Raw genomic sequence first — 22,300 nt, 5'->3', positions numbered from 1 at the left:
CTCCATTTCCAGGAGGGTCCAATATGTGGTGAGCAATTGCAGCTCTAATGGCATATAGTATGGGGGCAAGGAGGGCAGTTTCTTGCATCAGAAGCCCTTGGAGGGCCGACCCCGTGGCTTAGTGGTTAAGTGAGCGAGCTCCGCTGCTGGCGGCCCGGGGTTCGGATCCCGGGCTCGGATCCCGGGTGTGCACCGACGCACTGCTTCTCCCGCCATACTGAGGCTGAGTCCCACATACAGCAACTAGAAGAATGTGCAACTATGACATACAACTATCTACTGGAGCTTTGGGGGAAAAAAATAAATAAAAAAAAAAATTAGAAGCCCTTGGAGAACTTATGGCCATGATGGGTGGCCCAGAGACTCCAGAAGGCATGAAAGGAGGTTGCTGAAGCCCCTACCATGGAGGAGTCTCGGTAGGGGGCACTATTGGTGGTGCCTGTGGCATTACAACCTGGACAGATTCTAGAATTGTTTTGTTGGAGGGGGCCCCATTGAAGGTGGGCTGATTTGCAAGTAACAGCATAAATGGGGTTAAGTAAAATTTGTAAATGAGGAATATGTTGCCTCCAGAAACCCCAAAAGACTAAAAGATATTGTGGGTGCTGAGAGGGTCAATGGCTGTTTCTTGACAGTGTCAGGGATGGAGAAGCCCTTGGTTTACCAGTCATTTTCGGTAACTTAACAGAGGTGGCAGGGCCTTGCATTACATTTGGGGCCATGGCCCATTCCCTTTTGGTGTGCTCCTTTGTGTTTGTATGTCCTGATAAGTGACGAATGAATGAGTGTCAATTGAATCTCCTTGGAGGAAGATGTCATCAATGTAATGTCACACCTGTGCTCCTGGAGCAAGGTGGATGTAGTTAAGATCTTGTCTGCCAAGCCTGTATGTGACAGTAAGGCTGCTGAGGTACCCCATGCGTATCATAGAAAAGGTGTCTTGTGTCCCTTCAGAGATGAAGGCAAACTGTGGCTGAAAGTCTGTTGAAATAGGCACTGAACAGGACATAGTAGCCAAATCTCTAATGGCCAAATACTTAGCAGTTGCTGATTGGATGGAGTCAGTAATTTCAATAATGTTGAGTGTGGTCTTTAAATGTCAGGTATGATGGGTTTCAATCCTTGAATGCCCTATTTTAATTTATATTGGGCTGTATTAACTATTTCAACTGGGGGGGGGTTCATGGGTGTCCCATGTTGTCAAGCCAATTTGTAAGTGGCAAAGACTTAATTAAATTTTAATTGATGGCTTACTGGGTCAGAACGTCCATCCCATTATGGAATACTGTAGGGCAGTGAGTGCTATGATTATGGGGAATTTAGGCAAGGCAATAGTTTTGATGGTTACGGTGAGGCATACTATCTGGCTGCACACTCAGCTGTGTGAGCAGAGTGGGAGAGGTTGCAGAGAGACTGAAGAAAAGACCAGGAGATGGCAGATGAGACAAAGGTTTATTGGGTCTTACTTACAGGGAACGTCCAGGAGCGGCCAGCTGGACAGAGTTGCGCACCTGCACCTGCTACTGTGAACAGGGAGGGGATTGCTTATATAGGTGGAGGGACAAAAGCTATGTGCTTGCCAAGACGGGCTGTCCCTGGTATGGCCAGCATTCCCAGGAACAGTAGCTCATGTGGAGGGGCTCTGTGTTCCTTCAAGATGTGACGTTCCTTGAGATAAGTTTTGACCCGGGTTGGCCAGTCCCGGAATTGTTACAAATCCCAGAAGGTTGATGTCCTGCCCGGGTGGGGGCCAGAAGGACACATGGCTCTTAAAGGACTTGCAGTTTACTGCTGAGCAAGCGTGGCCCTGCACATACCTATTTGTCCTCTATTTTATATTCAGTAATTCTGTTATTATAGGGGTCTGTGTTTAAATTTGGTGAGATACCCAGGCGTAACTGTAATTTGACACTCAGCATCAAGTCCATGAAGGTTTGCCAACTAGTGCATTTCAGCAGATGTAAATTCAGAACCCATGCTGTAGACACAAAAGACTTTTATCTTTTTGTCATATATTTTAGTAAATCCTGAATTCCCAGTTGGGTCAAACTGTGGACCTCTTTTTTTTTTTTTTTTTTTTTTATTTCCTCACCCTGTATCCAGGTTTCTTTCCTTTATTTTGGGGGGGGGGTCACTGGATATACTTCAGGGGGGTCCTCTCTACTGCACTCACATTGATACATTTCTTCCTTAGCATGCCACCAAATGCCTCCCTCCAAATATGTTTTCTCATGAGTGTTGAGTATCCCCCCAGTGGACGCACTTCTCGCACAGGGTAGAGTCTCCCCTGAGCCTCGAGTCAGTTGCAGCTCTGCTCTCAAATACAGATAGGTCTGGGCTCAGACACAGGACCCAGGCCACTTTAAGGAGGGCCCAATCCCATACTTCTGTCCCTAAACACCAATTAATTATCAAAACTACTGATTTTGTTCAGCTAAATCTATAACAGAGTGTCCATTGGACTCAACAATGCAACACATGCAACGTGGCTGAGTGCGTCCTGGCCTGTAGGAAGAGTGCTGGTTAGTGAGCCAAAGCAAGAGCAGATGGACCCCTGGGGTGATGTCACCGTCTAGACAGCCTGCTCACAGGCAACAAGTCCAGTTGCTGTGGTCACCTGCAGAGGCAGATGGCCCCACTCAAAATGAGGTTCAGATGTTAAGACTGATGACGACACACACACACCATGAGGGTATGAATGGTTTATTCCTTACATAACTGAGGTCAGCAGGGCAGTGTCTCAAGCAGGTCCAAAGTGGTTTGAGAGCGTGAGGAGAGGAGACTGGGCTGGATGTTTATTGTGGTTGGGGGGGCTGGGGCGAGCGCCCCCATGTTCGAGCAGGGACTTGAGTGGTTTAAATCTTCTGCTGGCATCAAGGGAGGGAGCACCCAGGCTTTCTTACCAGTGTGCCCTGATGTGGGCATGAGGAGGCGAGTAGGGCGCAAGGCTTAACTGCTGTCAACAAACATCAGAAAACAGATTGACTGCTCAGTCCACTGTTTGGGAAGTCCGAGGCAGCTCTCCAGACAGTTGCTGTGCTCCCACCTCATTGCTTCTTGCTCGAGATTCTCTGTCTCCTGCATGCAGGCACAGGTGGCCTGAGTGCCCAGTGAGCACATCTCAGCCCTGCAGTGGTGTCCCTACAGAATGTGTTAAGTGGTGAAATTATGTGTAGTATCTTTTTTTCCCCTTTTCCAAATTTGCATTTTCTAGAATGACGTTGATTTGAAAATTTAAAAAATTTAATTGCAGAAGCTACATTTGAAATTGTGGCTGTTACACACTCATGAGCACACGTCTGTACAGCAGGTGATTCTGCCACCTGCCGCCTAGTGATGCACTCATTGGCGGCCCCCACCCCTGCATGGGGTGATCAGGGATGGTGGTTGCCTCTGCAGTAGCTGGAACTCCCCCCAGACCACACGTGGTAACTGGGGATTGGCAACAACCAGAGGGGGTTGGGGGGTGGGCACCAGCTCTCTCTTGTTGGGCGATTTCAGCCCTTTTTAAAAACGCCATCCTGAGACATCCTTGCCCCTGGCAAGGGCAAGGAGGGCAGGAGTCCACAGATGACCACGCCAAGAAAGGGACGGCGTTTTGGATTTGGGGAACAGTGTTCAGATCCCAGTCCCAGCAGGAAGTGTGACGGTTCTTCTCTCACCCTGTCTTCTCCACTTACCCTTTCTCCTCTCCCCAGTTTCTCTGTTTCCCTACCATATAAACCAATAATTAAAATAATTAAGGGTCCTTTGAGAAAAATAAGGCTGGGGAAAGAGGCAAAAGGACTTGAGATGGTGTGACACAGAGAGGGACATACACTTGCTTGCCCCCAGTCTCTTCTCCACACAGTAGATTATCTTGTTAAAATGTAGGTCAGATCAAAACCCTGCAACATCTCCCCATTTCACCCACCATAAAAGCCAAAGTCCTTGTCATGGCCACAAGGCCCTTCATGATACAGCTGCCATTACTCTCACTTCACCTGCTTCTCCCTTTGCTCACTCCACTCCCAGCCACCTGACCTTTGATGATCCTTGAATGTTCTAGGCCCACTTCTGCTGAGGGCCTTTGCACTGGCTATTCTCACTGCCTGCCCCCCATCCGCCCCCATCTCACCGGTCATTCTCTTATCTGCTTCAAGTTGTTGCTCAGAGGACACCTCAGTGAAGTCCCCACTTGAAACTGAGCCAGACCCATCTCCTACCTTACTTCTGCTTCACAGCAGTCGTGACCACTAGGTCCTTCTCTCTCCCCACTGGCACGTCAACTTGAGGGCAGGCATTTTTTGTCTGTCTTGTTTCCCACAGTATCCCCAGTGAATGGCGTATAGTAAATATTCGACAAGTATTTACTGAAAGAAGGAATGTTCAAAGCCAGGCTGGACAAGAAGAAATGTGAAGCCAGAGGGCTGCGTGACAGCGAGAAAGCACGAGGGTCAACAGCCTACAGCTCTCCACGAGGCAAAGAGACCGAGCACGTGAGTTGGAGGAAAACAGGGCAAAGTTGTCATCAAAACTGCAGATGCGGCAGTTTCTTGTCTAGGGTGTTGCCTTCACAAAGAGGGGCTGAAGTGGAGGGGAAGGGGTGAAGAAACCCGAGGGGTGAGTGTGACGGACAGTGCCTCTGCAGGTGATCAGTGACGGGCCACTCTGGACGGTCTCTGAGATGAGGGTAGGCAGCCCATTCTGGCCCAAGCCCACGGGACTGACCTTTGCATCCTTGAGTCAACTCTTCCACACTTTCTTCAAACCTCCCACAACCTCTCCCTCCTCATTCAGAACTGATGGCCTTACCTCTACTTCCTTGAAAACACAGAAGCCAAACACTTACCTTTCTTCCATAACTGCAAACCTTACTACATGTGCCCATTTCCTTCCTTCCTCCTGGAACAATGCAGAAGGTGCTTCTCCACCCATCCATCCATCCTATGACACCCCCAGGTTGAGAGCTGCTGGCTGGCATCCACAGGGCTCCCTCATGGCAGACGTGTTGCTTCTGGGCCAAGGTCTCCCTGCTCAAGGAGCAGGGGCACAGCTCTGGGAAACTGAGGAGGGAAGCTGGTCCCCACCTTCTAGGGGCACCTAGCAGGTGCTCCAAAAGTGTCTAGTGATGAATGGACCTGTGAAAAAACTGAGCCTGGGAGCTTGTGGAGTACTGGAGGAGCATGGAGAGAGCTGGCCTCTGTGGAGCTGACAGCCAGGACCGTGAGGCACAGAACTGGAGGCTGGGAAACAGCTGACTGTGTGATTGTGCGGCAGCCCCGTGCAGGGCCATGGGCACCTGAGTCACAGCGGAGGCATGAAGAGAAAGCATGACCTGAGACTGCAGGTGGGCCCAAAGGAAAGGGAGCAGGGGGGCCTGTGTGCAGTTACAGAACGAACAAGGGTGAGGAACTGGTGGCAATGAGTATGCACCACCTCTGGGGGAGGGTGACCACAATCAGAACTGAAAACCCTTGACCTGATTTTATGTAAACAGAATATCACTTACAGCCAGTGACAAAGAACTCATTCTTTATGTCTAATTACCAAACAACACAATTACTGTGGTTATCTTGAACCAAATGTCAGTTCACTTCTTTGGTTACGTTTGGTAACAATAATAAACTCTATTCCTGAATATGCAGCCTCTATCATCTTTTCCCACCTAACAAATATGGCAGTCTGATAACAAAACGTAAAAACAAAACAAAAAAGAAACAAGAGATCACATGAGGTGGGAACTGGCAGGGGAAGGAGGGGAGGGAGCCATATAGGATGTCTCCAATGAGGGTCCCAGGCTTTGTGGGCAGTGGGACCTGGGTGTGGAGGGCAGTGGGTGAGCCCAGCTTCAAGTCTGGGAGGTGGGAGAGGCTGAGACATGGCCAGAGAAGCTGGAGAGGAGCCAGCCTGTCTCACTCCCTGGTGTGGGTCAGCTGGTGCTTGACCAGCTTCGACCGCTGGCTGAAGGCTTTCCCACAAGCAGTGCAGTCATAGGGCTTCACCCCAGTGTGAATCCTCTGGTGCTGGATGAGGACTGAGCGCTGGCTGAAGGATTTCCCACACTCATTGCACTTATATGGTCTCTCACCAGTGTGGATTATCTGATGTTGAATAAGGTGTGAACTCTGGCTGAAGCCCTTACCACACTCAACACACATGTACGGCTTCTCTCCAGTGTGAACCTTCTGGTGGTGAATGAGGTTTGAGCTTCGATTGAAGGCTTTACCACACTGGTTACACTCATGGGGCTTCAATCCATTATGGATTCTCTGATGCTGAATGAGAGTTGAACTCTGGCTGAAGGTTTTTCCACATTCAGTACATTCATAGGGTTTCTCTCCAGTGTGAACTCGCTGGTGGAGAATAAGGTTGGAGCTGCGACCGAACGTTTTCCCACATTCACGACACTCATAGGGCTTGTCGCCTGTGTGCACACCCTGATGTTGAATGAGGGCTGAGCTGTGGCTGAAGGCCTTCCCGCAGATGCTGCATTCATATGGCTTCTCTCCTGTGTGGATTATCTGGTGCTTTCTGAGCACTGAGCTGTAACTGAAGGCTTTTCCACACACACTACACACATGAGGCTTTTCTCCAGTGTGAATTCTCCGGTGCTGAATGAGGCTTGAACTCTGACTAAAGGCCTTCCCGCAGTCACTGCATTTATAGGGTTTCTCTCCAGTGTGAACCCTGTGATGCTTAATGAGGTTGGAGACCCGGCTGAATGGTTTGCCGCACTCGTTACACTCGTATGGTCTCTCTCCAGTGTGAACCCTCTGATGCTTCCTCAGGTGTGAGCTCTGGCTGAAGGCTTTCCCACACTCATTACACTCGAAAGGCTTCTCACCTGTGTGAATCCTGTGGTGTTTGATGAGGTTTGAGCTCCGCCTGAAGGCCTTCCCACATTCGGTGCACACATATGGCTTCTCCCCAGAATGAATTCTTTGATGTTGGATGAGGTTTGAACTCCGCCTGAAGGCCTTCCCACATTCGCTGCATTCGTAGGGCTTCTCACTCATGTGAGACTTCTGGTGCTTTTTAAGGCTGGAGTTCTGGCTGAAGGCTTTTCCACATTCACTACAAACATGAGGCGTCTCTCCACTGTGGTTAATCTGATGCCTGATGAGGTTTGCGTGCACACGGAAGGCTTTCCCGCATTCACTGCACTGGTGGGGTTTCTCATTCATGTGTGACCTCTGATGATTTTTAAGAACCGAGTTCTGGCTGAAGGATTTTCCACACTCAGTGCAGAGGAAGGACTTCTGTCCGGTGTGGATTATCTGATGCTGAACAAGATCAGCATTTCCTCTGAAGGTCTCCCCACACTCGTTACATATGAATGGGCCTTCAGCTGTGTGAAGCCCCTCGTGGCTAGTCGGGTCCATGCTGTCCCGGAAGCTCTGGCCACACATGTCGTACGGATGCAGCCTTTCTTCTGCAGGGATTCCCTGATATGCCATGGGGTTTGGGCTCAGGCTGAAGCTTCTCTCAAAATTGTCACAGTCCAGCTCTCTCTCCCCTAAGGGGCTCTTAAGAAGCACTGCCACTGGTGTGAAGTCCCCCTCCCGGTAGAGGGGCTGCACCCATCTGTCCTCATCAGGGACTCCCCAGTCTCTCTCTAACACATCATCACAGAGTTCTCCAAGCTCAGCTGCTTGGGAAACATCACTGGTATAGTTTCCTGACATTTCTGCCTGTGATTCCAAATGCTCAGAAACTTCTTCCTTCTGAAGAAATTCCTTGCCCTCAGTCCTGGTGTCCCAATCTGAAATGACAAACATAAAGTCACTTGGAAGGAAGCAGGAAAACATACAGATGAGTCTGGGGGTATGGGACCCACTGGGGATGGTAGTCCCAGATCTTTTGAGGGGACCAGGGAGGGTCTGCGAGAGCTCTGAGGGGACAAGGTTGCCCAGCAACTGAAGATTGACTCTCAACCCCTTACCCCCAGCACCCACATCTCAGAAAGTCACCAGCAGTCTCCCTACTGGTTCAGGCCAAAATCGTGTGTGCCCCTCAGCTGCCCTTCCTTTGGCCCACAGCAGGTCATTAGCAAGTACTGTCAGCTCTGGCTTGAGTGTGTCCCAAACCCAGGCGCTCACCCTTCCCACTTGTACAAGGAAAGCATTACCTGCCTCGCATCACATTGTTAAACATTCTACCCCTTTTGCTTTTCCACGGTGCATGGTGTCAACTTCTCAAGCCTATATTTGTTCTCTCAGTGCCAACTGATGGCATTCAGGCTTTGCCTTAGGAGTCGCCAGTGGGGAGGTGGGCCCTCGGCCAGCAGGTGCAGGAGAGCCCATCCTCTTCAGAGAAGCAAGGCTGGTTCCGATGGCGTGGGGGGTTGAGAACTGTGGTGGGGACTTGTGTGAAACACCAGATTCCATCCCATTCAACAGAGGAGCCTTCAGAGACCTTGCCCTGTCCTGCCAGTCACTTTTACCCCCTAAGACTTGCAACTCTGACTGGTGTTAGCTGGACAATTTCGTGCCCCAGTACAATGTTTAAGCAGCTGCATCCGTCATTCAGAAGGCAGAAACGTGCACAAGGCTCCTTATCACACCAGAAGGGCTCTGGCACCTCCCCCTTCTCTCTTCATGCCTGAAGGAACAAGGAAACCCTCACTCTCCTGGATCTCTCACTTCAACGAAGATCTTGAGTCTCTGTCTCATTCAAGTTGAACACCCAGGCCATGCCACTGCCATCTTTTCCTACCTGGACACTGAATAGCTTCCTTGGTCTCCTACCTTCCCCTCCTGCCCAGACAGCCTGGTGACATAAGAGCACTTCAACATCCTCCCAGGCCCTCCCTGAGCCCACCCCCACCTCTCCTCTTGCTGTTCCCTCAGCAAGGTGGATATGCTCAACTCAAGATCTGCCTTGCTTGGAACACCCTCCCCTGATGGTTCTACACTCCCTCCTTCCCTTCCTCCTGGTCTCTGCTCAAACACATCTCACTGGAGAGCCTTCTCTGACTGTTGCCCCTCCTTGCTATGTCCTACACAGCCCTGATTGCTCCCTGACAGGGCTCTATGTCCTGGGACTGGGGCAACCCCTCGTCTGGCTGCAGTCAGTGGTGCTGAGTGTGGGTGAAGGACAGCCCCCCAACACCCAGCCTCCTTGGGCGTGTCACCCTCCAACCTGCCCCTCAGTTCAGGCTGACACTGCCTGGAACTTCTAGAATCTACCACCACAACAGCATTCTGTCTCCTGCCTCATCTGGATGCTTCTGTTCTCCTTGGAGCCACCAGAGTGATCTCAATGCAGACCCGGCCTGGTCATGTTCAGCATCTCTGCCCGCCATGCCCACACACCTGGTGGTGACCGTCACATTCCAGTCACCCACCCGTGGTCCAGACACACTGTGCTGTGGCACCCCCAGCCAGAACTCCCCTGCACGAGTCTGTGCCAGGCCTCTCACCTATGGGACTCAGCCATATGGCTGGCACGCAGACATGGGTGACATGCTTTACTTTCCTGCTGACCCTCAGGCAGGCTCATCAGCACAGGTGGCACACGGGCTGACCACGTTCTCCAGTGAGCCTCAGAGTCCACCAGGTTGGGAGCCCTGCCCCAGGGTGTCTAGGAAATGTCCACATGCTGCTGTGTTCCCAGGAGTGATGAAGGGAGACAGACTCACTGTCCAGCAGACAGGGAGGCTGCTGCAGGAAACAAGGGTCTGGACGGGATGGCCTGGGGCTTGCTGTGCCCCCTGCTGCCCCTAGCGACTGACCTGGGGAGCCCCTGCCCTCTTCTCGCTGCATGTGAAGAAGGGACCAGAAAGGGATGACACATACAAGAGTCAGCGAAGCTTTTCCATAAAGCGTCAGAGAGGATCCATTTTAGGCTTTGTGGCTGTATGGTCTCTGTCATATGGTCTGCTTTGTTACACCCCAAATCTCAAAACCATTCTTTGCTTGCAGGTCATAAAAAACCACTGGCTAGCTCAATCTGGCCTGTGGGCGACAGTTTGCTGAACCCTGATTGAGACAAAGTCACTTGTGTGGCTCAGGCGATGGTGGCAATGGGATCTGGTTTTTGGGCTGGAGCCACTGTTGACCTGGAAGTCTTTTATCGAGACAGGAAACAAAAAGGAGTCCTGTGGGTGAGGATGGTCAGAGGTCACTTCACATTTGTTAAATTTGACATAATTCTTCTCTGCAACATAAGAACTGCTGGAAAAAATAATGAAAGTTCCTCTTTTGAAAGGAAATATAAAATCAGAAATATGGTTTCCCTTAAGGAAACCTAAAAAAAGGAAATACAGTAAAATTTGGGTTTAAAGGAGAAGGAAAAGATTTGAAAGAAATGCAGCTGCTTGCACTGTCCTCGCTGCCCCAACTGTGACACCAACTGGAGAAAAGAATGAGGACTCCGAGCTCTTCAAGAACACAACAAGCCCGTTAGCATTAACCAGGAGGAAACACTCATGCAAGACCTTGATGATTAGTGGCTTCCAGGTTTGTGAAAAACAGCTTAGGTGAGTACCCAAGTGAAAGCCACGCTCAGCTGAATGCCACGTGTGCCATTGGCACAGCAGCAACCTCACCCAGTACCTTACCCAGCCACCTGCCACACAGACCTGACATGGCACTGCACATTCAGGTGGGGGCTCCACTAATCTTCTGTCTCCCACACAGCAGCTTCTGTTTTCATTTTACTTAATAATTTATTGAGGTGAAATTCACAAACATAAAATTAACTGTTTTAAATAAACAATTCAGTAGCATTTTGTACATTTACAATGTTGTGCAGTCACCACCTCTATCTAGTTCCAAAACATTTCTATCACTACACAGCAAAGCCCCTTACCCGTTACAGTTTATCTGCTTATTGCCCTCCCCCAGCTCCCGGCAACCATCAACCTGCATTTTTTCTCTAAGGATTCACCTATTCCTGACATCACATCTGAATGCAACCATGTGACTTTTTGTGTCTGGATTCTTTCACTTAGCCTAACGTTTATGCAGGTTCATCTACATGGTAGCAAGCATCAGTGCTTCATTCCTTTTCATGGCAGGATAATATTCCATCGCATGGGTATACCACATTTTGTTTATCGACTCATCCACTGATGAACATCTGGGCTGCCTGCACCTTTTGGCTGTTGTGAATAGTGCTGCTATGAACAGGATGTACATGTACTTGTTTGAGCACTTGTCTTCAATTCTTTGGGTATATATCTAGTGGTGGAATTTCTGGGTCATATGGTAATACTCTTTAAACTTCAGAGGAACTGCCAAATTGTATTCCACAGTGGCTGCACCATTTTATATCCCAACCAGCAATGAACCAGAGTTCCAATTTCTGCACATCCTTCAAAACACTTGTTATTTATTTTATCATTACAATCATTCTAGTGGGTCTGAAGTGGTAATCTCATTGTGGTTTTGATTTGCATTTCTCAAATGAGTAATGAATTTGAGCATCTTTTGATTTGCTTGTTGGCAATTTGTATATTTTCTTTGGAGAAATGTTCATTCAAGTCCTTAGCTCATTTTTAAATTGGTTTCTCTTTTGTTATTGAGTTGTTTGAGTTCTTTGTATATTCTGGGTACTAGACTCTCACTAGATATACAGTTTGCAAAGATTTTCTCCCATTCTGTAGGATGTCTTTTCACTTTGATAATGTCCTTTGATGCCCAAAGTTTTTAATTTTGATGAAGCCCAATTTACCTTTTTCTTTTTTTGTTCATGCTTTTGGTGTCATATCTAACAATCCGTTGCCAAACCCAAGGTTATGAAAATTTACCACTTTTTTTCTAAGAGGTTTATGACTTTAGTTCTTATATTTAGGTTGTTGGATCATTTTCAGTTAATTTTTGTATATAGTGTGAGGTAGGGGTCCAAGTTCATTCTTTTGCATGTGGATGTCCACTTAGCACCATTTGTTGAAGAGAATTATCTTTCCTCAATGAATGCTCTTGGCACCCTCGTTGAAAAGCAACTGGCCATAGACGTATGGATTTACTTCTAGACTTTCAATTCTATGCCACTGATCTGTATGTCTACCCTTATGTCAGTGCCAAATTGTTTCGATTACTGCAGGTTTATAGTTTTTTTTTTTCTTTTTGGTGAGGAAGATTAGCCCTGAGCTAACATCTGTTGCCAATCCTTCTTTTTGCTGAGGAAGATTGGCCCTGGGCTAACATCTGTGCCCATCTTCCTCTACTTTATATGTGGGACACTTGCCACAGCATGGCTTGATAAGCAGTGTGTCGGTCTGTGCCCGGGATCCGAACCTGCGAACCCCAGGCTGCTGAAGTGGAGTGCGCGAACTTAACCACTACGCCACCAGGCTGACCCTATAGTAAGTTTTGAAACCAGGAAGTATGAGTCATCCAACTTTGCTCTTTTTCAAGCTTGTTTTGGCTACTTGGGGCCCCTTGTAATTCCATATGCATTTGAGGATCAACTTTTCCACTTCTGTAAAAAAGGCTGTTGGAATTTTGATAGGGATTGTATTGAATCTGTAGATGGCTCTGGACAGCATTGACATCATAACACTATTAAGTCCAATCCATGGACGTGTGATGTCTTTCCAATTATTTAGGTATTCTTTAATTTCTTTTGGCAATGCTTTGTAGTTCTTAGCAAACAAACCTTTCACCTCCTTGGTTACATTTACTTGTAGGTATTTATTTTTCTTTTTGATGCTAGTATAAATGAATTGTTTTCTTAATTTCCTTTTTGGATTGCTCATTGCTGGTATATAGAAACACAGCTGATCTTGTGTGTTGACTTGTACCCTGAAACTCTGCTGAATTCATTTATTAGCTCCAATAGCCTTTTAATAGATTCCATGGGATTTTCTATATATGGGATCATGTCTTAGGCAAATAGAGATAGTTTCACTTCTTCCTTCCCAATCTGAATGTCTTTTATTTCTTTTTCTTGCCTGACTGCTCAGGTTAGAACTTCCAGTACAATGCTGAATAGCAGTGGTAAAAGCAGGCACATTTTCCTGATCTTAGGGGAAAAGCTTTTAATCTTTCACTACTATGTCTGATGTTAGCTGTGGGATTTTCATGAATGCCCTTTATCATGTTGAGGAGATTCCTTTGTATTATGAGTTTTCTGAGTGTTTTTATCTTGAAAGGGTGTTTGATTTTGTCAGATACTTTTTCTTCATCAATTGAGATTATGGTTTTTTTCCTTCATTCTATTAATGTGGTAAATGACACCGAATGATTTTCTTATGTTGAAGCACGGTTGTATTCCTGGGTTATATCCCACTTGGTCATGGGGTAAAATACTTCTAAATGCTGCTGGATTCAGTTTGCTAGTATCTTATTGAGGGTTTTGCATCTATAACCATAAAAGATCTTGATATGTAACTTCCTTTTCTTTATTTGGCTTTTCTTCCTCTTCTAAATTTTATAAGTCTCTGAAAAATTGGTATTAATTCTTCTTTAAATGTTTCGTAGAATTTACCAGTGAAGCCATTTGGTCCTGGACTTTTCTTTGTTAGGTCTTTTATTACTGACTCTATCTTTAATTGTTATAGGTCTGTTCAGATTTTCTACCTATTCTTGAGTCACTTTTGGTAATTTGTGTTTTTTTAGGAATTTATCTCTTTCATCTAGGTTATCTAATTTGTTGGTGTACAACTGTTAGCAGTATTCTCTCATACTCCTTTTTACTTCTGTAATGTTCGTACTAAGGTCCCCATTTTCACTTCTAATTTTTGTTATTTGTGTCTTCTCTTTTTTGTCAGTTTAGAGGTTTGTCAATTTCAGTGATCTTTTCAAAAAACCAACTTTTGATTTCATTGATTCTCTATTGTTTTTCTATTCTTCACTTCATTTCTCTCTGCTCTAGTGTTTACTTCCTTCCTTCTGCTAGCTTTGGGTTTAGTTTGCTCTTCTTTTTGTAGTTCTTTAAGACATAAAGTTATTGATTTAAAATCATTCTTCCTTTTTTATGTAGGCATTTACTGCTATAAATTTCCCTTTTGGCATTGCCTTCCCTGCACCCTGTAAGTTTTGTTATTTTGTGTTTTTGTTTTCATTTGTCTGTAGGTATTTTCTAATTTCCCCTGTCATTTCTTCTTTGACCCATTGGTTGAAAGCATGTTGTTTTACTTCTACATATTTGTGAATTTTCCAATTTTCCTGCTGTTATTGGTTGGAGATGATACTTTATATGCTTTCAATCTTTTTTAATTTATCGACATTTATTTTGTGGCCTAACATATGGTCTGTATTAGAGCATGTTCCATATGCACTTGGGAAAAATGTGTATCTGCTCCTTTGGATGGAGTGTGTGTTTGTGTGTGTGTGTATATCTATCTATCTATCTATCTATCTATCTATTAGGTCTAGTTGGTTTCTAGTGTCGTTCAAGTTCTTTATTTCATTACTGATCTTCTGTCTAGGTGTTCTATTCATTTTTAGAAGGTACTGAGGTCTCCAACTATTATTGTAGAACTATCTATTTTTCCCTTCAAATCTATGTTTGCTTCATATATTTTGGGGTTCTTTTTTGGTGTGTTTATGTTTATAACTGCTGTATCTTCTTGATGAATTGATCCTTTTATCAATATATAATGTCTTTCTTTCTCTTGTAACAGTTTTTAACTTAGTTTATTTTGTCTGATATTAGTATAGTCACCCCAGCTCTCTTTTGGTGACAATGTGCATGGAATATCTTTTTTCACCTTTCACTTTAAACTTATTTGTGTCTTTGGATCTAAAGTAAGACTCTTATAGACAGCATACAGTTGGATCATGCTTCTTTACCCATTCTGTAAATATCTGCCTTTTGACCAGAAAGTATAAACCATTTACATTTAAAGTAACTACTGATAACAAAGAATTTACTTCTGCCACTTCGCTATTTATTTTCAATACCTTTTACCTTTTTTATCTCTCATTTCCTCTATTACTGTCTTCTTTTGTATTGTTTATTTTTTGTAGTGTGCCACCTTGATTTTCTTCTCTCTTCCTTTCATGCATATTTTTAAGATACCTTCTTAGTAGTATCATGGGGATTACAATTAACATCCTAAAACAATTTAGTTTGCTTTTTACCCCCCTCCAGCTTTACTGAAATATAATTGACATATAATATTGTGTAAGTTTAAGGTGTTCAACATGATGATTTGATATATGTATATACTGTGAAATGATTATCACCATAAGGTTTGTTAACATCTATCATCTACATAGTTACTTTTTTGTTATGGTGAGAACTTTTAAGATCTACTCTCTTAGCAATTTTCAAGTATCTAATATAGTATTGTTAACTACAGTCACCATGCTGTACATTAGGTCCCCAGAATAAAACCATCAAGTCTGAATTGACACCAGCTTAGCTACAATAGCATACAAAACTCTGTTCCTATACAGCTCTGTTCCTCCCTTCACGTTGTTGCCACAAATGCATCTTTACATGTTGTGTGTTCAATAACACAGATTTATAATTATTTTTATGCATTTGTCTTTTTTTTTTTTTTTTTTTTGGTGAGGAAGATTGGCCCTGAGCTAACATCTCTTGCCAATCTTCCTCTATTTTATCTGTGGGTTACCACCTCAGCATGGCCAACAAGTGGTGTAAGTCTGTGCCTGGGATCTGAACCTGCAATCCCGGGCTGCCAAAGTGGAGCATGCTGAACTTTAACCACTATGCCACAGGGTTGGCCCCTGCATTTGTCTTTTTAAATCATGTAGGAAATAAAAAGTGGAGTTATAAACCAAAAACAAAATAATACCAACTTTTATACTTACCTCTGTAGTTACCTTTACTGGAGATCTTTACTTCTTTATGGCTTTGAGTCCCTGTCTCATGTCCTTCCATCTTAACCTGTAGGATTCCCTTTAGTATTTCTTGTAGGACAGGTCTATTGGTAATAAACAGCCTCAGCTTTTGTTTATCTGGGAATGTCTTAATTTTGCCTTCATTTTGGAGGATAATTTTGCCAGATAAAGAACTCTTGGTTGAGTTTTTTCTCTCAGCACTTTAAATATGTCATCCCATTACCTCCTGACCTCCACGGTTGTGATGAGAAACCAGCTGTTAACCTTACTGAGGATCCCTTATATGAGATGAGTTGCTTCTCTTTTGTTGTTTTCAAGACTCTGTTTTTCAACAACTTGATTATAAGGAGTCTTGGTGTGGATCTCTTTGAATTTACCCTAGTTGGAGTTTGTTGAGTTTTCTGGATGTCTAGATTCATGTCTTTCATCAAACTTAAGATGTTTTGGCCACTATTTCCTCAAATATTCTTTCTGCTCCTCTCTCTCTCTTCCTTTTTGGACTCCCATAATGTGTATGTTGGTTTTCTTGATGGTATCCCACAGATCTGTTAGGCTCTGTTCATTTTTCTTCAACCTTTTTTTTCTGCTCCTCAGACTGGATAATTTCAATTCTATCTTCAAGTTCTCTGATTCTTTTTATTCCCTGCTCAGATCTTCTGTTGAAACCCTCTAGTGGATTTTTCATTTCAGTTATTGCACTTTTCAGCTCTACCATTTCTATTCTGTTCCTTTCTATAACTATATAACATACATTGTATTTTTATAGTTATATAAATATAAAACATATATTTATAATAATATAAATTTAAAATCTCTATTGATATTTCCATTTTGTTCATATATTTTTTTCCTAGTTTCCTTTAGTTCTTTGCCTATGGTTCCTTTTAGCTCTTTGAACACATTTAAGACAGTTGATTTTCAGTCTGTCAAGTACTATGCTTTTTTCATTTTATGCCAATTAATTTTTTTCCTTTGAATGGGCTGGCCATATTGTCCTGCTTGTGTTCTTTGGGATTTTTTGTTAAAAACTGGACATCTGAATATTTACTGTGGTAACTCTGTAAATCAGAGTGTCTCTCTCCTCCACGGTTTGCTGTTCTTGATTGTTGAAAGTTACAGTCATCTGTTCATTTAGTGTCTTTCCAAACTATTTTTGAAAAGACTGCATTCCTTGTCTTGCATAGTCACTGAGGTCTCTGTTTCTTGAGCTTGTGTTTAGCTAGTGTTTTGACAGGTTTCCTTGAACCCTGACATTAAAAGAAAAATAATACACCTCTCCCAGTCTTTGTGGATTGGCTCTGTGCTCGGCACTACTTTCACATCATTTATGACTCTGCCTTAGCTTCCTGCTTTCACTGAGCCTAGACATCAGCTGCAAGTGAAGCTATTATCTTCTCAGGTCTTTTCTGAGCATAATTCCTGTCCTTTCTAAATTCCCTGATATACAAGGGTGCTTTGGAATGCCCTCATTTCCCCAGCTTTCCCTCCTAGCCTTTAGGTGGTTGACTGCACTGTTAACTGATGTTGCAGGTGGCTGTGGGGTTTTAGCTCACCTTACAATGTTTCTTGAGCCCACTGCTTTTCTGCCCCAAGTAAGTTCTGAGTTAGGCAAAACAGAGATGAACGCTTTGCAGCAATCCTTTATCTAATCCCACGCAGTTTAGAACAAAATAATTTATGAAGAAGGTCTGCTCTGCTCCCTCTAGAACCACAGTCCCACAGTGGGAATGCAGGCCGCTCACTTTAAGACTGTTACTGAGCCAAGGAGTGTTCGGGGCATGAGCAAGTAAAAACACCACAAAGCTATCCTACCACTTTTAAGTTGCCTTTTTCTTGATTCAGTGTTCTCTTGGTTGCTGTAAACCTGACTGTTTTAGATTTCTGACAAAGCTGGTCCTGGCAGTTTCTGCGTATTTTTTTTTTTTTGTGTGTGTGTGTGTGTGAGGAAGATCAGCCCTGAGCTAACATCTGTGGCCAATCCTCCTCTTTTTGTTGAGGAAGACTGGCCCTGGGCTAACATCTGTGCCCATCTTCCTTCACTTTATATGGGATGCCACTACAGCATGGCTTGACAAGTGGTGCATTGGTGTGCGCCTGGGATCTGAACCCTGGGCTGCCAGAGCGGAGCATGCACACCTAACTGCTATGCCACTGGGCCGGCCCCTCTGCTTGTTTTTTTAATGTTTATGTGGAGGAACAAGTGTTTGGAGCTGCCTACTTCACCAATTTGCTTTGCAGTGGCTTTTTTAACATGAACTACCATCAGTCTGTCTTTTTCCTGGAGCAAGGGTCCTGGTCTCCCTCACCATTCTCTGCCCAGCACACCTTTGTCCTCTGCTGAGGACAGTCAGCAGGCCTGTCTCTCAGGGCCACTTTCTGAAACGCTGTCATGTCTCTCACCCTCTATCCACCACCTTCCTCCGACACACCTAGGACTGCCCTGCACCATCTCTGCCCTTAGTCCAATCTTTCCTGGCCACACAGGGTCTAACCAGGGCACTCTGCCCAGATGTCCTGGGTATAATTATAGGTCCCATGTAGTTAAGAGCGTTCTTGTAAAATTGCCACTGTAAAATCTCAGTAAGGAAAACTTAACAGTGAGTAATCATCCTAATCACTGCTGAGGGGTCCACAGAAGAAGTGAGCTAGGGAGAGTCTTCTGGTAGGACTCTCTAGTAGGATTCTGAAGGGGAGGAGAGCAGCTGGGCAGGGTGAATGCAGCCAGGAGGGAAGAAAACCAAGGCCTGGATTAGGGCAGAACCCTGAGGTCATGGGACCACCACCAACCTGGTGGTTGGGCTGAGCAAGGCTCAGCTGACGACCATCACATCACACACCTCTATGTCAGGCAGGGAAACCAGTGTCCCACTCAGGGCACCAGGGCAGCCAGGGGCCAGGTCAACTTCCTCTCTAACCTCCAGTCTTGGCCCCTCAAGTCCACAAGGCACCCTGCTCCTAAAGACACAGACACCACCTGGAGGTAGACAAAGTTCCCCCAGAATGAGGGCACCAGTGGGGAACGTGCTCCCAGTACCTGGCTGCTGATGGTGAAGGGGGGTGGTTCTCAACTCAGTGTTGCCACAGCAGAGGGAACCACGGAGGGCAGATCCAGGGTGGGTCACGGTGGGAGCATCATTCACACAGGCATGGGCTGTAGGGGTCCAAGGGGATGGTCCAGGAACTGAGGGCTCCATTTCTGCCTCTTCAGGGCGAGCTCTGAGGCTGGGCATGGCTGGGACCTGGAGACCAGCAAGGCCATAGGTGAGTGTGCAGAAGAGGGGCTAGCTCCAGGGGCCCATCCTCCCACCAGGCAGGGGTCTCTTCCTCCACTCCTGTAGCCCAGACCTAAGGAGGACATAGTGCTGGGTCTCAGGGACCAATGCCACATTCCCTGATCCTGGACCCACGGGGAGGGGCAGCCAGCCATGGGGACACAGACTCACAAGGCAGGGCCACAGGTGGGAACAGGTGAGATGCTGACCCCAGGGCAAGACAAGCATACAGTGCCCTGTGGGCACCCTCTGGAATGGCCCAGCCCTGCCATGATAGGAGGAGGGCAACCCCCACAAAGCCTGCACCCACTGCGGGCCCACTCCTCGTTCCTGACATGACACCTGGAAGGTGAACCAACAGACTCACTCACGGGGGGCAGCAGTTCCAGAGGCTGGGCAGCCTGTGCAGCAGGTGTGCGCTTGGTCATCCCAGTAGTCAGGTCTGTCTGAGCTGTGCCCTCCTGGCAGCATCCACAGCGGGTATCCCCATCTCCATTCTCTTGGGCTTTCCTCCCACGGCACTAGCAGCTCCCTCCCAGGCTCCTCCTCATCTCCCTCTTCACGTTGGTGCCCCAGGGTTCACTTTTGCACCTATACCAATTTCCTTGGTTAATTTGCCCAGCCCTGAGGCATCAACATGCCTTACCATGTGAAGACTCCCAAACTTGGGCTCATCTCCAGCCCTAACTGCTCCCTCTGAGCAGGAGACAGGACATTCCCACCTGGACACACGATGGGCCCCCCACATGGACCAAGCTACTGATTCCCCCCAACACCCCCACTGCCTCATCTCTGTGCAAACACACCACGCCCTGTCCAGCAGCCCACCCGGGAGTGTGGTGGCACCCCTTGGCACCTTATTCACACTGCACCATCGATAGGTACCACTGACCCCTGTACCCTTCAGGGGTGAAGACGAGGCAGGAAATGTTGGCAGAAGCCCATTGTGGACACTGCCTTCCAATCTACAAACTGGATTTCTCCTCTTGGAAATACATTTTCAGTGTTTCTCAAAAACCCACCACGTGTCAGTGTCTGTTCTGGGGATGGTGTGAGGACACAGCAGTGACCATCGTTCTCATGGACCTCAGTGGGCAGACAGATCATAGCAAATATATCAATGAGATAGGCAACTGCTCTGGGCAGAGGCAGCAGTGAAGGGGCAGAGCCCTGGGGCAGGTGGTAGCGGGGGGGAGAGGGGGCATGTGTTTGTGGCATTTAAACCCGGCCCAGAGAAGGGGGCTTAGACCACGTCTGGTTAGAAAAGTGGGAGAAAGCAGAGGTGAAATGGGACAGAGGTGTGGACAGAGCTCAGAGGCAGGGTCACTGGGGGAAAGGCTGTAAGAGGCCTTGGCAGCCTGACGAATGTGAGGCACTGGCCACATTTCTATATTAGGAGACACAAAACTAAGGAGACATCTCAGGAAGATTAATCTGGCACGGGTGCTCAGAGGGATGGCACAGAGCAGGGAGAGCACTGACTTAAGGCATCTGTCCATGTGGCAGCAGAACTGAGCAGACACCGCTCCCATGGGGGGAACCTTCAGTGTCCCTCTCCAAAGGGAAGACTCAATCATATGCAATATTGGTTTAGTTCATTTTATTTTAAAATTCTTGAAATCTTCATCGTTGTCACTGAATAGAGGCACAGTTACTTGGCTCAAAATTCAAAAAGTAAAAAAGAACTTATGGCAAAACATCTCCCAGCCAGCCACTCAGTTCCCCTTCCCAATTTCCCTTCTAGATTATTCTAAGCTTACACAAGCAAATTATACATATACGTATATTTAGAAATATAAATATATAAACACATATATATTGCTTTGCCTTTTTATTATAAACTGTACCAAACTATGCTCGTTTTGCATCTGGTTTTTCTCACCTCAGTATATGTGAGATCTTGCTCAGGACAGACACCAAACCTGTGGTAGACAGAATGCCATTCCCCAACCATGTCCAGATTCAAATCCCCGGAACCTGGGGTTATGTTACACTACACAGCAAAACAGACTTTGTAGAGGGAATTAAGGTTATGGGCCTGGATTATCCTGGTGAACCCAATCTAATAACATGAACCTGACTCTGAGATGCATGGGTCATGTGCAAGGACTGGGGCCTCCAGGAGCTCAAGACAGTCGGCAAGGAAACATGCACTTCAGTGCAAGAACCTCAAGGAAATGGATTCTGCCAACGAGCTTGGAAGCAGATTCTCCTGGCTAAAGGTTCAACCTGGTGCTGAGCAAAGAGACAACTGGAAGGACCAGCAGCCACCAGTCCGTGGTAGGCATGCACAAGATGGGCACGGTCCATCCCTCAGCCCCACTCGTCGACCCCTCCCAGACCCGCTTCTCCACCAGGAGGGTGAATCCACAACGACGGGGCCCCCAAGCAGAACACCTGGCACTGAGCGACAGCCCCGTCTCACCCGGCTCCGCGCAGCTCTGACGTTCGCACCGAATTCCCGAGGCCCTTCCTCCACCCCACCCCAACGCACCAGGACACCACTCACCGTACACCCGCCCCGTCGCTCTGCAGCAGCCTCGCCACGCAGTCCCGCAGCCAGGCTCGGCCACCACCGTCCACCCGCCGAGGCTCCGGACCCGCCCAGGCTGAGCAGCCCCTGCCCCTCAGCCCACGGCTCCTACGATCCCCGCGCCTGTCCGAACCGAGACCGCGGGGCCCGAACCCACCGCGGGGGCACCGGAGTCACGCGGGAGCGCGGTCGGCAACGTGGAAGCTGCCCCCGTGCGAACTCTCCGCTTCCGGTGGTCCCTCCGCGAAGGGCGCGACGCTGCAGAACCAGAGCAGCGAGGCCCCGAAGCGCACACCGGAAGTCCCGCCCCGACTTCCGGGCCTCGGGCACGCCCCGTCCGGGCCAGCGTAGCCGCTCTAGGCGGCGGGAGGGCGGTGAGACTCTGTGGGTTCGCCCCGACCCCCTGAGAGAGCGCGGGGCCCCCCGGGAGCCAACGGTCGGAGTCTATGCAATTAATGAGGTGACGACTAACTATAAAAAGACAACCTATTAGACATGCAGGGAGAACTGGATATACCGCTGTAGTGGGACTTAGATACACGGGTACCTAGAATCGGAGCTGACTGTAGCTTGATGAACACGTGAAGACGTACGAGGAAGAAATGAACCCCCCAATCAGTAAGTGATTCGACAGACGGATGGAAAAACCCAAATTCCTGAAATAGGAATTTCTTTGAACATTTACAAAAATTGATTATACACTTAAACATAAAATACTGATATTGTAATCTGCATTTTACAGGCAGATTAAACTA

General features: G+C 46.8%; 1 protein-coding gene across 5 annotated transcripts; it reads right to left on the bottom strand.

Annotated features, from left to right (window-relative positions):
• Positions 1 to 5,497: 5,497 nt before the first annotated feature.
• Positions 5,498 to 21,821, bottom strand: ZNF16 (zinc finger protein 16). Of its 5 annotated transcripts, XM_087447175.1 has the most exons (4): positions 21,522 to 21,821; positions 19,384 to 19,603; positions 18,775 to 18,979; positions 5,498 to 7,744 (listed from the first exon to the last, which is right to left on the bottom strand). In XM_087447175.1, exons 2-4 carry the CDS (start codon positions 19,438 to 19,440, stop codon positions 5,895 to 5,897), a joined length of 2,112 nt encoding a protein of 703 aa, XP_087303301.1. In that variant the 5' UTR covers positions 19,441 to 19,603; positions 21,522 to 21,821; the 3' UTR covers positions 5,498 to 5,894. The 5 variants fall into 5 exon arrangements, with proteins under 5 accessions (XP_087303301.1, XP_087303302.1, XP_087303300.1 ...); XM_087447176.1 differs by lacking the exon at positions 19,384 to 19,603; XM_087447174.1 differs by lacking the exons at positions 19,384 to 19,603; positions 21,522 to 21,821 and adding an exon at positions 20,895 to 21,484.
• Positions 21,822 to 22,300: the final 479 nt, after the last annotated feature.

Source organism: Ceratotherium simum, chromosome 23 (genome assembly GCF_057802395.1).
Source record: "Ceratotherium simum simum isolate JZ-2026a chromosome 23, ASM5780239v1, whole genome shotgun sequence".
Classification (NCBI taxonomy): domain Eukaryota; kingdom Metazoa; phylum Chordata; class Mammalia; order Perissodactyla; family Rhinocerotidae; genus Ceratotherium; species Ceratotherium simum.
Note: the sequence above shows the minus strand (reverse complement) of the source record. Positions and strands in the feature narration are given on the sequence as shown.